We start from the raw sequence: 12,500 nt of genomic DNA, 5'->3' as shown, positions 1-12,500 counted from the left end.
GTTTCTTCAGACTGATAGCTGTGGATGTGTCTGGTGTGATTTCTGCTGATGGTCAGCTGTTAGTGAGGAGTTTCTGTTTGCTGTTGATCGAAGTTGTTTTGTATTGTGGACATCAGGAGAAAAATTGGAGAGCAGACACTGACACATACTGAGGTTCTTCTGATAGGAGAGCAGACACTGACACATACTGAGGTTCTTCTGATAGGAGAGCAGACACTGACAACTGAGGTTCTTCTGATTTGCTTTATTTTCTCTCTGTTAAGATCATGTGTAATGGTCACATGGTTTGTTGGTGTTAGTCAGGGGCTGAAACGCAACATCAGGCGATATGTATTTTAATTTCCTTTCACAGTGACAGTATTATTGAGCTCATCTGGCTAGATTACTCAACTATTGTTTGTTGCTTTCTGGAGTAATATGTTCACCCAGATACATCATGCGTTCAGATGAAGGAAAGGCACAGTCCGAGCCGCTTCACATCATCAGTCCTCCTTTACCCAGAATGCACCATCTCATATGATGGGGTTACTGGTTAGATTAGGTGTTTTTTTAAGCGGCCTAAACTGATGAATCTACTTCCCGTGTCATGAACCCACAGGCCAGCGAAGTCCGTCAGATCAGAGCCATAGAGAGAAAGAGTTGCGACACTCCCATAGACCTCCGTTGTAAAAAATGGCAGCGCTTTTAACCGCCTACTTCAGGGATTTGAAGATCGGATTAGTTCCAAACACTGTCATTTGGGCGTTGGACACCATTCACTTACATTGCTGCGCGTCGAGTTGTTCCAGAGGTAAGTTGCTGAAATATCGACCTCTTTTGAATGGTCAACTGTCTATATTGTATCAGAGGCCCTTTACGATGCTTATACTGGTCTTCATTTGTACATTCACAGCGTAATTATTTATATTTTATGTTGGTTGTTTCAACCAATTTTCAAGCACTGCCTGCTAGCTAGCGCGACTTCGTCAGCTGTGACAGTAAGAGTTCGGTAATGAATCGCTACCACCTTTATAGCAACTTTTATTTAATTACATTTTTTGGGATATACTAACTTTTCATTATGTTTTGTTGTCTCGAGTGAAGCGGCTTGTGAGAACAATGCTGGACCTCTAGGATTGTTATGGCCATCTCCAGTCCTGTCTGTTTCATGGATCACCTGCCCCTGGTTTTTGTTTTTCTTGTTCACACACACTCACACAAGCACACATTTTTGTTGTCTGCCATTGTTTAATAAAAAATATTTTATTTGAAAACCTTAATTTGTCTTCAAGTGTTTTGTTAGTTAATTGCTTAAGTTACTTGCTACCCTTACTCTTAGCCTACTCTGTACACTAACCCAGAGCCATAGAGAAAAATCTTCACTCTGCACTATATACCCAAACATAAAAGCGTAAATTCGTTTTTAATCTGTTATAGTTTTGATAATGTGTATGGCTTAATCTTAAAATTATATTCTTAGTCTTAACATGATCATGTCCTCTTACGAGAGGTTCTCTCGTACTGCGTAAGTCTTACGCTAGGGGAAAATCTCTTTTCCGCGAGATACTGAAGCCAAAAAATTATCCTTAATTTTTGAAATAATGTAAAACGCGTTGCGGCAGCATGCAGACACAGGCGAGACGGCTCGCGCGCCTATTGGCTGCCCTGCGGCAATTGCAGCAGCCTATCGATAAGGCCTTCTCGTGACGTCAGCTCCAATGGGGGCGCTTCGCGCCCAATACGTCACGTCCCGCCGAAATGGGCGAGGCCTTGGGCTATAAACATAGCTTCGAGAGGCTAGCTAACTGATTTTTTTTCTCTTCAGCTGAGTTCACGCATCGCTGGATCCTGAGAGAAAGAAGCCGCGCCGTCAGAAAAAGCCTTTTCAGCGGGACGAGCCATTGCATCTGAAGCCGCTGGCCGCGCCGCCTTCAGTCGCCATTCCTGCTGCGCTATCCGGCGTTATATCCTTTTCTCCTCTATTGTGTTTTGTGTGTGTTCGCCGCCGCGACACACGCTGTCATTGCACTAAAAGAGCTGGGCGTCTTTTTCAAGATGCCCCTTCCTGTGGCTCGTACCGAGCCCCACTCAGCGACGGGGACCGCCATGTCATCGCGTTTCCTGCCTGGGTGAGAAACATGCAGCTCTCGTGCTCGCCGACGGCGGCTGCCCTCACTGCGAGCTGATGTCCGTGGCGAGTCTGAGGACTCGCCTGGCTTCTTTCGTCGAGACTGCACCTCCGCCCGCTGCGGTGCCTCACCGGTGAAAGGAGAAAAGACTGTTTAGTCCCGCTGAGGCTGGACCAACCTCCATTTCTCACACTTTTCTCAGTTCCCTCCTAAGTTCAGGCGACTGGAAATGTCAGTATTGCAGTGTACGAGCCTGTTGTAATACACGCACGCCTGCAAACGATCGCCGTCATAAAACATGATGACGCTCTCTGGATGGATGTTTCCTTCAAAGGGGCTAGCTTTTCTTTACGTTACAAGAAAGCTACCCCGCCCCCTTGCGTGCGTCACTCACCGGCTGAAGGAGGAAGAGTGTGTTCTTAGTCCCGCTGAGGCTGGACCAACCTCCATTTCTCACACATTTCTCAGTCCCCTCCTAAGTTCAGGCGACTGGAAATATCAATATTGCAGTAAACGAGCCTGTTTAATACGTGCACGCCTGCAATCAAACGCCGTCACAAGACAAGATGACGCTATCTGGCTATCCACTACCATTCTCCATGGCGCTGTCGCTCTGCTGGCCGCCGCCTCTCTCCACGTGAGCCCCGGCCTGAGATTGAGGTAAAGCCCGAGGCAAAGCCTTCCTAGCCCGCCTAGGAAAACGATGGTGTTCGAGTCCCGCTGCGGCCAGACTTCCACCAAAACTTCTCGCTCGTTCAGTTCCAGAAAATGCGACTGTTCCAGTGTATTTTGCAGAAAACAAGCCGGTTCCACAGCCCGTTTGCCTGCACACAAACGCCGTTTTTACGTCGGCCCAGATAAATCTCATAAAGAGTGTATTACTGGTATTCCGGCCACGGCTGATGGTGTTATGAGTGTAGTAAAATGCCCACGCCCAGTGCTCATTCCTACACACAAGCACAGCCCGCCACATTTCAGGGTCCGCCCTCATGTCGATTGCGCATTAAATGTAGTGAACGTGCCCACGTCCCAGTACCCACAAACACTACACACTGCATGTCCCACGGTTTCTGTAAAACGAAACCAACACACATACAGTCAGCTCAGGCCGACGGTGTTTTCAGTGTAAATGTGCTCGCTGTCCCGCGCCCACATTCACTCACAGACATGACGAGCCCCACGGGTTCCCCCCCGCTCGCTCTCTCTCAGCTACCCGCCGTAAGAGAGTCGAGCACGGGCAGGCTGCCAGCTGTTATCAGCGCGCCCCCCGCCTCGAAATCTGCAAGCGCGGTGTCTATGTTACAGCATACCGAAGCTCTCCGGCCGCCACTATGTCACGGCCAGAGCCCAGTTCTCATTCAACCCCTAGCTATTCATGCAAATGCGTGGGCAAAGCTTCCCGGGATATCAGAATGGGTGCTGAACATTATAGAAAGAGGCTATTCGCTACAGTTCGCTCGACGCCCCTGCCGTTGCGCGGCGCGAATCGAAACCACGGTAGAAAAGGAAGTAGCACATCTACTTCGAGCCAAAATTGCGAAACTGTTGAGCAAAGGGGCCATAGAGCCTTTATCTCAAGCTCAGAGCGAAGGGGGTCTATACAGCAGATATTTTCTGGTACCAAAAAAAGACAGGGGTCTCAGACCCATTCTAGATCTAAGACAGCTGAACAAAGCGCTTTCAAAACGCCGGTTCAGAATGCTCACGACCAGGAAAATCCTCTCGCAAATTCGCCAAGGGGACTGGTTTGTGTCAATAGATCTGAAGGACGCATATTTCCAAATACAAATAGCGTCACGTCACAGGCGATTTTTGAGATCCGCCTTCGAGGGCCAGGTATATCAATACACAGTCCTACCGTTTGGCCTGTCCCTAGCACCTCGTACATTCACGATGTGCATGGACGCAGCCCTCGCTCCCCTGAAACTTCGGGGAATGCGAGTTTTGAACTACTTGGACGATTGGCTGGTTCTAGCTCAGTCACACTCAGAGCTCATAGAACACAGGACCTTATTACTCGAGCATCTCGAGAATCTGGGTCTCAAAGTCAATTGGGCGAAAAGTTCACTGTCTCCCAGTCAGAGAATATCTTTTCTGGGCACAGAACTGGACTCGCTGTCTATGACAGCTCAGCTATCGCCGCAGCGCAGACTGGATATTCAGCGCATGACGGAAACCTTCCGCCGCGGCGCTATAGTCCCGCTCAAAAAGTTTCAAAGGATGCTGGGTCTCATGGCCTCAGCATCAGCAGTTCTTCAGCTGCGTCTGCTTCGCATGCGCCCGCTGCAGTTCTGGCTAAAAGCGCAAGTACCGCGCCGAGCGTGGACTTCCGGTCTTTTTCGCCTCAAGGTCGATCAGAAATGCTTCTCAGTTCTGAAACCTTGGAGAGCGATCAACTGGTACCAGTCAGATCTAAGCCTGGGGACTTCCTCGAGTGTGAAGGTGGTGTCTACGGACGCCCCCACCTCGGGATGGGGAGCGCTGCTCGAGGGCAGACCGTTCTTCGGCCAGTGGTCAGAACGAGAAAAGCTTCTGCACATAAACTGCTTGGAAATGATGGCAGTCGACAACGCGCTGAGGCGCTTTTGTCCCCAGATAACAGGACACTACGTCTTGGTCCGTTCGGACAACATGTCGGTGGTGGCCTATATAAATCACTAGGGAGGTATCAGGTCCCGAAACCTTTACAGGCTGACGGAACGCCTCCTGGTCTGGGCTCAGCACAATCTGCGCTCGCTGAGAGCAGCGCACGTGCCTGGCCACCTGAATGTGGGACCAGACAGACCGTCCAGGAACAATGTTCCAGCAGGGGAATGGTCTCTACACCCGCAGACAGCCCAACTGCTGTGGGAGACATTCGGCAGAGCGGAAATAGACCTGTTTGCATCTCAAGAAAACGCTCACTGTCCGGAGTTTTTCTCCAAGAGCAGGGATGCGCTGGCCCACGTTTGGCCCAGCTGCCCGCTCTATACTTTTCCCCCCGTCGCGCTCCTACCTCAGGTGTTAGAGCGGATCAGGGAAAACGGATGCTCAGTGCTACTAGTGGCTCCGTTCTGGAAGAGGGACCTCCTCTCTCAGGCCAGGGGCTCGATCAGGCATCCTCGCCCGGAGCTTTGGTCCCTACATGCGTGGGCCATCAACGGGTACCCGCTGACCTCCCGGAGGGAGTGTTAAACACGATCATGCAGGCTAGAGCCCCCTCTACGAGACGGCTCTATTCCTCAAAATGGTCTGTGTTCTCTAGCTGGTGCACAGCACGTGGCTTTTCACCACCAAATTGTGGGGTGACGGAGGTCCTCTCCTTCCTACAAGACCTACTGGATGAGGGCAGAGCCCCATCTACGCTCAAAGTTTACGTGGCGGCTATAGCAGCGTTTTCTAAACCAACGCTTGGCCAGTCACTTGGAAGGAACGATCTGGTCATTCGCTTCCTTAGAGGAGCTAAGAGGTTAAATCCTCCCAGACCTCCCTCAGTTCCCATGTGGGACCTTTCTACGGTCTTGGAGGCCACGAAGGGTGCCCCTTTCGAGCCGATCCAATCAACGGATATCAAACACCTGTCTTTCAAAACAGTGTTTCTTCTGGCTCTCGCTTCAGTAAAGCGAGCTCTCAGTGAGCGCAACATGTATGGAGTTTGGGCCTAATGACTCGAAAGTCATACTCAAACCGAGGCACGGGTACACTCCTAAATCCCTCAACACACCGTTCAGGGCTCAGGTGATTTCCCTGTCTGCCCTGCCGGTCTCTAACGAGGAAAAGGACGCCAGCTTCCTTTGCCCGGTCAGGGCATTAAGGGCTTATGTGTCTCGCTCATCTGTCTTCAGACAGACAAAGCAGCTCTTTGTCTCGTTCAACGGACATTCTAAGGGACTTGCCGTGTCGAAACAGAGCCTATCCAGATGGATAGTCGATGCTATAGCGCTTGCTTACGCCTCTAAGGGCTTGCAGTGCCCATTAGGTGTCAGAGCGCACTCCACAAGAGGCATGGCCTCGTCGTGGGCTTGGTCCAGTGGGATTGCCTTGCAAGATATCTGTATGGCGGCAGACTGGGCCTCCCCGTCTACATTTATAAGGTTTTATAACCTAGAGGTTCCCGCCTTGCAGGCTAAGCTGCTTTCGGTCTAATAATTCGGTACTGTCTGCCCCGATGCTTTCGGCCCAGAATACTGAAACTGCTTGAGCAAACGCTCGCTGATCGATCGCGCAGCTCTATGGGCAGTGTGTAAGACCCACTATATTCATCAGACCAGGCCGAGTTTCGCCCTGGCTGTGTGAAACACTAACAATATAATTGCTCCTTATAGGATGCTATTTATTACAGGAATGATGCTATTCTAGCCACTCTTTCCTGGACTTTCTGTGAGTTCCTTATGATCATGTACTATATGAGCCCGGGCACTTGCCCTTGGGACTTTGGTGCTGGATCTTAGCATGCACGGCGTTTTACACTGTGTTCCCCTAGCGTAAGACTTACGCAGTACGAGAGAACCTCTCGTAAGAGAACGTACTCGGTTACTAATGTAACCTCGGTTCTCTCTAGAGAGGGAACGAGTACTGCGTATCTTGCCGTGCCTGCACATGCTCTGGTTCGCTCCGGCGATAAAAAAACAGTTAGCTAGCCTCTCGAAGCTATGTTTATAGCCCAAGGCCACGCCCGTTTCGGCGGGACGTGACGTATTGGGCGCGAAGCGCCCTCATTGGAGCTGACGTCACGAGAAGGCCTTATCGATAGGCTGCTGCAGTTGCCGCAGGGCAGCCAATAGGCGCGCGAGCCGTCTCGCCTGTGTCTGCATGCTACCGCAACGCGTTTTACATTATTTCAAAAATTAAGGATAATTTTTTGGCTTCAGTATCTCGCGGAAAAGAGATTTTCTCCTAGCGTAAGACTAACGCAGTACTCGTTCCCTCTCTAGAGAGAACCGAGGTTACGTTAGTAATGAGTACGTTTCACGTTGTGGTCCTGGGGGTGGCCACTTTCATCAGAAGAAGTGAGCTAGCTTCTAAGCGAATTCTGAACGGACCGCCACGGCAGACCTCTTTGCGTGATCACGAAGGTAGGCTAATGGCTGAATCGGAATTTATAAGCAAAATCACGGGAATCAATAGCCTAATACAGCCCAGTTGTGCTAAAATAAATATCATGAGACGTCCATCATCAGATGAATGATATGGAAAAGTTAAGTTAGAGCCGCTAAAGCCAGTGCTACTACCCATGCGAACATGAACACTAAGCTTTTCCCTCCAAAAATATAGTCTAAAACTTGTCTCCAAATGCAAAACTGACATTAACAAAATGCAATAATGCAATAACAGCTGAAAAAGTACTTGGGTGTGTGTTTTATTTTATATTTACCGTTCAATAATGCAATCGCTGCTGTCTGTCCCATAGAAGAACATGACAGCCAGCGTATGTTTTGGAACTATTGGGGCTTACATGAACCACGTGACAGCCATAGCGGCGACATCAAAGAGTGTCGCAACTCTTTCTCTCTATGGCTCTGCGTCAGATCATCTCAACCTTCTCCTCGGCTCTAACCCTAACAGCTGGAACCCTTAGCAGGAAGACTTCACATGTCATGTAAGGTTAGGTTGTGTTTGATTGTCCTTTAGAGAGAGTTTTCTTGGACACAGCAGCAGGGAAAGCACATGGGAAAATATTATAGTCCAGTCCTTTAACAGTCTAATGGTCCTGATGCGCCAGAGGTGGAAACATGGAGACTTATAGAATTAGAATAGCAGCGCAACAGTGAGGAGAACAGCAGATCATCTGAGCTGTGGAGTGTGTGTGAAGACCTGTGATAATGTGTGTGTGTGTGTGTGTGTGTGTGTGTGACTGCAGTAAACAGCAGATCATCTGAGCTGTGGAGTGTGTGTGTGAGATCATCTGAGCTGTGGAGTGTGTGTGTGAGATCATCTGAGCTGTGGAGTGTGTGTGAAGACCTGTGATAATGTGTGTGTGTGTGTGTGTGTGTGTGTGTGTGTGTGTGTGACTGACTGCAGTAAACAGCAGATCATCTGAGCAATGGAGTGTGTGTGAAGACCTGTGATAATGTGTGTGTGTGTGTGTGTGTGTGTGTGTGTGACTGCAGTAAACAGCAGATCATCTGAGCAATGGAGTGTGTGTGAAGACCTGTGATTGTGTGTGTGTGTGTGTGTGTGTGTGTGTGTGTGTGTGTGTGTGTGACTGCAGTAAACAGCAGATCATCTGAGCAATGGAGTGTGTGTGAAGACCTGTGATAATGTGTGTGTGTGTGTGTGTGTGTGTGTGTGTGTGTGTGTGTGTGTGTGTGTGTGTGTGTGTGTGTGTGTGTGTGTGTGTGACTGCAGTAAACAGCAGATCATCTGAGCAGTGGAGTGTGTGTGTGTGTGTGTGTGTGTGTGTGTGTGTGTGTGTGTGTGTGTGTGTGTGACTGCAGTAAACAGCAGATCATCTGAGCAATGGTGTGTGTGAAGACCTGTGATAATGTGTGTGTGTGTGTGTGTGTGTGACTGCAGTAAACAGCAGATCATCTGAGCAATGGAGTGTGTGTGTGTGTGTGTGTGTGACTGCAGTAAACAGCAGATCATCTGAGCAGTGGAGTGTGTGTGTGTGTGTGACTGCAGTAAACAGCAGATCATCTGAGCAATGGAGTGTGTGTGAAGACCTGTGATAATGTGTGTGTGTGTGTGTGTGTGTGTGTGTGTGTGTGTGTGTGTGACTGCAGTAAACAGCAGATCATCTGAGCAATGGAGTGTGTGTGAAGACCTGTGATAATGTGTGTGTGTGTGTGTGTGTGTGTGACTGCAGTAAACAGCAGATCATCTGAGCAGTGGAGTGTGTGTGTGTGTGTGTGTGTGTGTGTGTGTGTGTGTGTGTGTGTGTGTGTGTGTGTGTGTGTGACTGCAGTAAACAGCAGATCATCTGAGCAATGGAGTGTGTGTGAAGACCTGTGATAATGTGTGTGTGTGTGTGTGACTGCAGTAAACAGCAGATCATCTGAGCAATGGAGTGTGTGTGAAGACCTGTGATAATGTGTGTGTGTGTGTGTGTGTGTGTGTGTGTGTGTGTGTGTGTGACTGCAGTAAACAGCAGTTCAGGCAGTGAACAGGTTCAGTTAGAAGCTTTATTAGTACTCATTAACATCAGAAAACTCATTCCACGGGTGGAGAACAAGCGTTCACAGTTAGAGGGATATTCAAGTGCAGCTTTAGGAGTCGGTCCACAGATAAATAGATTTAAATACAATAACTTCTTTTCAGGGAAGTTGCATGTAAACGTGTTCATTAGAGAAGTTCTACTCTTATCAAGAACAGATTACCCAGAAACCCTCCAGCCAATCAACACTGGAACAGTAAAATCACAGTCATATCAACTAAAACAACACAAAAAGCCAATATTGGTACATCTGAACTTTCCCTCATCAAAGCAAGCATTCGCAGACACACTCGCTGCGCTTCTGGAGGAGCTCAACGCTTCTCAGAGATTCATCATTAAACAAGACATTTCATTTATTCACAATCAGAGCCACTCGATGATGATGTCGCAGTCATGTGATCAAACAGAGGTGATGATGATGATGATGTCGCAGTCATGTGATCAAACAGAGGTGAAGACAGAGCGAGTGTGTGTGTGTGTGTGTGTGAGAGTGTGTGTGTAGCAGATCTGTCTCACTCCGGCTTCTTCTTGGCTCCGGGAACCTTCTCCTGAATCCTGAGGGAACACAGACACACTGAGGAAGAGCTGATAAACCAGTGACAGACAGCAGTGTTGTGACTGGTTCTGATTTCAGTGTAAGTTTTCTGCATGGTAATAGAGAGAAACACTACACACGAGATTAAAGTCCTGAGTGAGACTGAGGTCTAAAACAAGCGACACACTCCTGTCCAGTACACAGAGCCGATCGGCCCTATACACACACACACACACACACACACACACACGGCTTCATACACTAAAACTTGTTCTGAATGAAGATAAAACCAAAATTATGTTATTCTCAAGTTTGAAAAAGGTAGTAGACAATCTTATTCCTCTCCAGACTTCACGAGGTAACGTGATTGAGTTAGTAAAAGAGTATAAATATCTTGGCATCATTATTGATGATACTCTCACATAACTCAATTAAAGAAAAAGTTAAAAATAAAGCTTGGGTTTTATTTTAGAAACAAGATTTGTTTTTCAGAGGTTGGTTTCTGCTTTCTGCCTGTACTAGATTACGGTGATGTGGTGTATCAGTTCACTTCATCTCATCTTCTCTCCTCATGCCGTTTATCACAGCGCTTTAAGATTTCTATCAGATTGTAAACCTTTAACTCATCATTGTATAACAGAGTAGCCTGGCCCTCTCTGTCCATTAGAAGGAAAATTCACTATTACCTAATTATTTGTAAAACTATTCTGGGGTTGTTGCCTTTGTATCTAGATTGTCTAATCCAAAAGAAAAGTGTTGGGAAATATTCCCTCCGGTCTGAAACTGGTTTACTCTCTCTGCTCCATTAGTAAGAACTGAACTGGGGAAAGGGCTGTTGTGTACGCAGCGAGATTTGAACGGAATTACTCCAATCGAAATGGAAATGACAAACTCTGGTGCCTATGGAACATTTTAACTCTATTATTTGGTCACTAGGAGAAGACTCGATGATGTGCAACTGTTTTTAAGTGTTTTAACTTTATATTTGTTGTTTTGATCTGTAAGTTTGTGACTGTAACTGCTGTAACTGGCCAGCACTCTCCTGTGAAAGAGAGTCTCAGAGAGATTTTCCTGGTTAAATAAAAAATAAAATAAAATGTGTCGGTCAGCGTGAGCATTATTCCAAACACACATTTAGCGTGTATGAAGGATGATATTGTGAGTGGATATTGGGACACGAGAGAAGTACAGCCTTCTTTACATAATAAATAATAAAATAATAATATTAAACAGCGACTCATGGCGAGCGCAAGCAGTTTCAGTTTCGCTTTAAATGCGTTTTTTACAGTCTTGGCATTTAAAAGAAATGTTGTTTGTAAGTTTGCCCAGGTTCGACTAACAGGTGCGACTTCTAGAAAGTATGGTAAATAATGTTATAATTATGAGGGGATCGTTTGAAACCCGTGAACTGTGCCATTATTGCAGTTCTTCCACTGCAGGATTCAGTGTGTGTTCATCTGCTCATTATCTCAGTGAAATATCAGTGCTGTTGGTGTATTTACTCTATCCGTCAGTGGTTCTCGGCTCACAGCACATCGTGTGATCATGTGTCAATCCTCATCTCCTGGTGCTCTTTATGCATGTAAAAATAAACACCTTTTCATGGAAAAACACATTTGTTGGTATTTTTTAATGCGTCACAGACACCAGCCCATTCTCATTTATTTCTGATTTACTCTAGTCCTGTCAGTTACCGGTTAATGTTCAGACACCGAGAGACGAGTTTCACTTACTTCCCCAACACACCCTTCACCTGACTGTTGACCGAAGAAATGAACTGATCGATCTGAGTCTGCGGAAGAGAAAGAGCATCAGCCACATATATACACACACACACACTCTCTCTCTCTCACTCCTCTCACACTCACTCACTCCTCTCACACACACACACACACACACACACACACACACACACACACACACACACACTCAATCTCTCACACACACACACACACTCTCTCACACACACACTCACTCACTCCTCACACACACACTCACTCACTCCTCACACACACACACACACACACACACACACACACTCCTCACACACACTCAATCTCACACACACACACACACACACACACTCAATCTCTCACACACACACACTCACACACACTCTCACACACTCTCACACACACACTCTCACACACACACTCTCACACACACACTCTCACACACACACTCTCACACACACTCTCACACACACTCTCACACACACTCTCACACACACTCTCACACACACTCTCACACACACTCTCACACACACTCTCACACACACACTCTCACACACACACTCTCACACACACTCTCTCACACACACTCTCACACACACTCTCACACACACTCTCACACACACTCTCACACACACTCTCACACACTCTCTCACACACTCTCACACACACTCTCACACACACTCTCACACACTCTCTCACACACTCTCTCACACACTCTCTCACACACTCTCTCACACACTCTCTCACACACTCTCTCACACACTCTCTCACACACTCTCTCACACACTCTCTCACACACTCTCTCACACACTCTCTCACACACTCTCTCACACACTCTCACACACACTCTCACACACACTCTCACACACACTCTCACACACACTCTCACACACACTCTCACACACACTCACTCACACACTCACTCACACACTCACTCACACACTCACTCACACACAGGGCCGCGGGAAGAGGTTTTAGGTTGGGGGTGC

General features: G+C 47.6%; 1 protein-coding gene and 1 long non-coding RNA gene across 3 annotated transcripts in view; one reads left to right on the top strand and one right to left on the bottom strand.

Moving 5' to 3' along the window:
* The first annotated feature begins 7,653 nt into the window (after positions 1–7,653).
* Positions 7,654–8,509, top strand: LOC309486927. Its single transcript, XR_014201710.1, has 2 exons — positions 7,654–7,923; positions 7,955–8,509. It is a non-coding gene; the product is annotated as an uncharacterized lncRNA (long non-coding RNA).
* A 684-nt stretch (positions 8,510–9,193) lies between these two features.
* The window catches only part of rtn4b (reticulon 4b), a 30,755-nt gene continuing 27,448 nt past the window's right edge, over positions 9,194–12,500 (bottom strand). For both annotated transcript variants that reach the window (XM_082153945.1, XM_082153946.1), the window contains 2 exons: positions 11,512–11,570; positions 9,194–9,798 (listed from right to left, as the gene is read on the bottom strand). In XM_082153945.1, coding sequence (XP_082010071.1) covers positions 9,756–9,798; positions 11,512–11,570 — 102 coding nt within the window. In that variant the 3' untranslated portion in view covers positions 9,194–9,755. The remainder of the gene's footprint in view (positions 9,799–11,511; positions 11,571–12,500) is intronic.

This window comes from Leuciscus leuciscus, assembly GCF_965113295.1.
Source record: "Leuciscus leuciscus genome assembly, chromosome: 22".
NCBI classification, from domain to species: domain Eukaryota; kingdom Metazoa; phylum Chordata; class Actinopteri; order Cypriniformes; family Leuciscidae; genus Leuciscus; species Leuciscus leuciscus.
The sequence above is the reverse complement of the archived record's forward strand: the minus strand, read 5'-3'. Positions and strand labels throughout refer to the sequence as shown.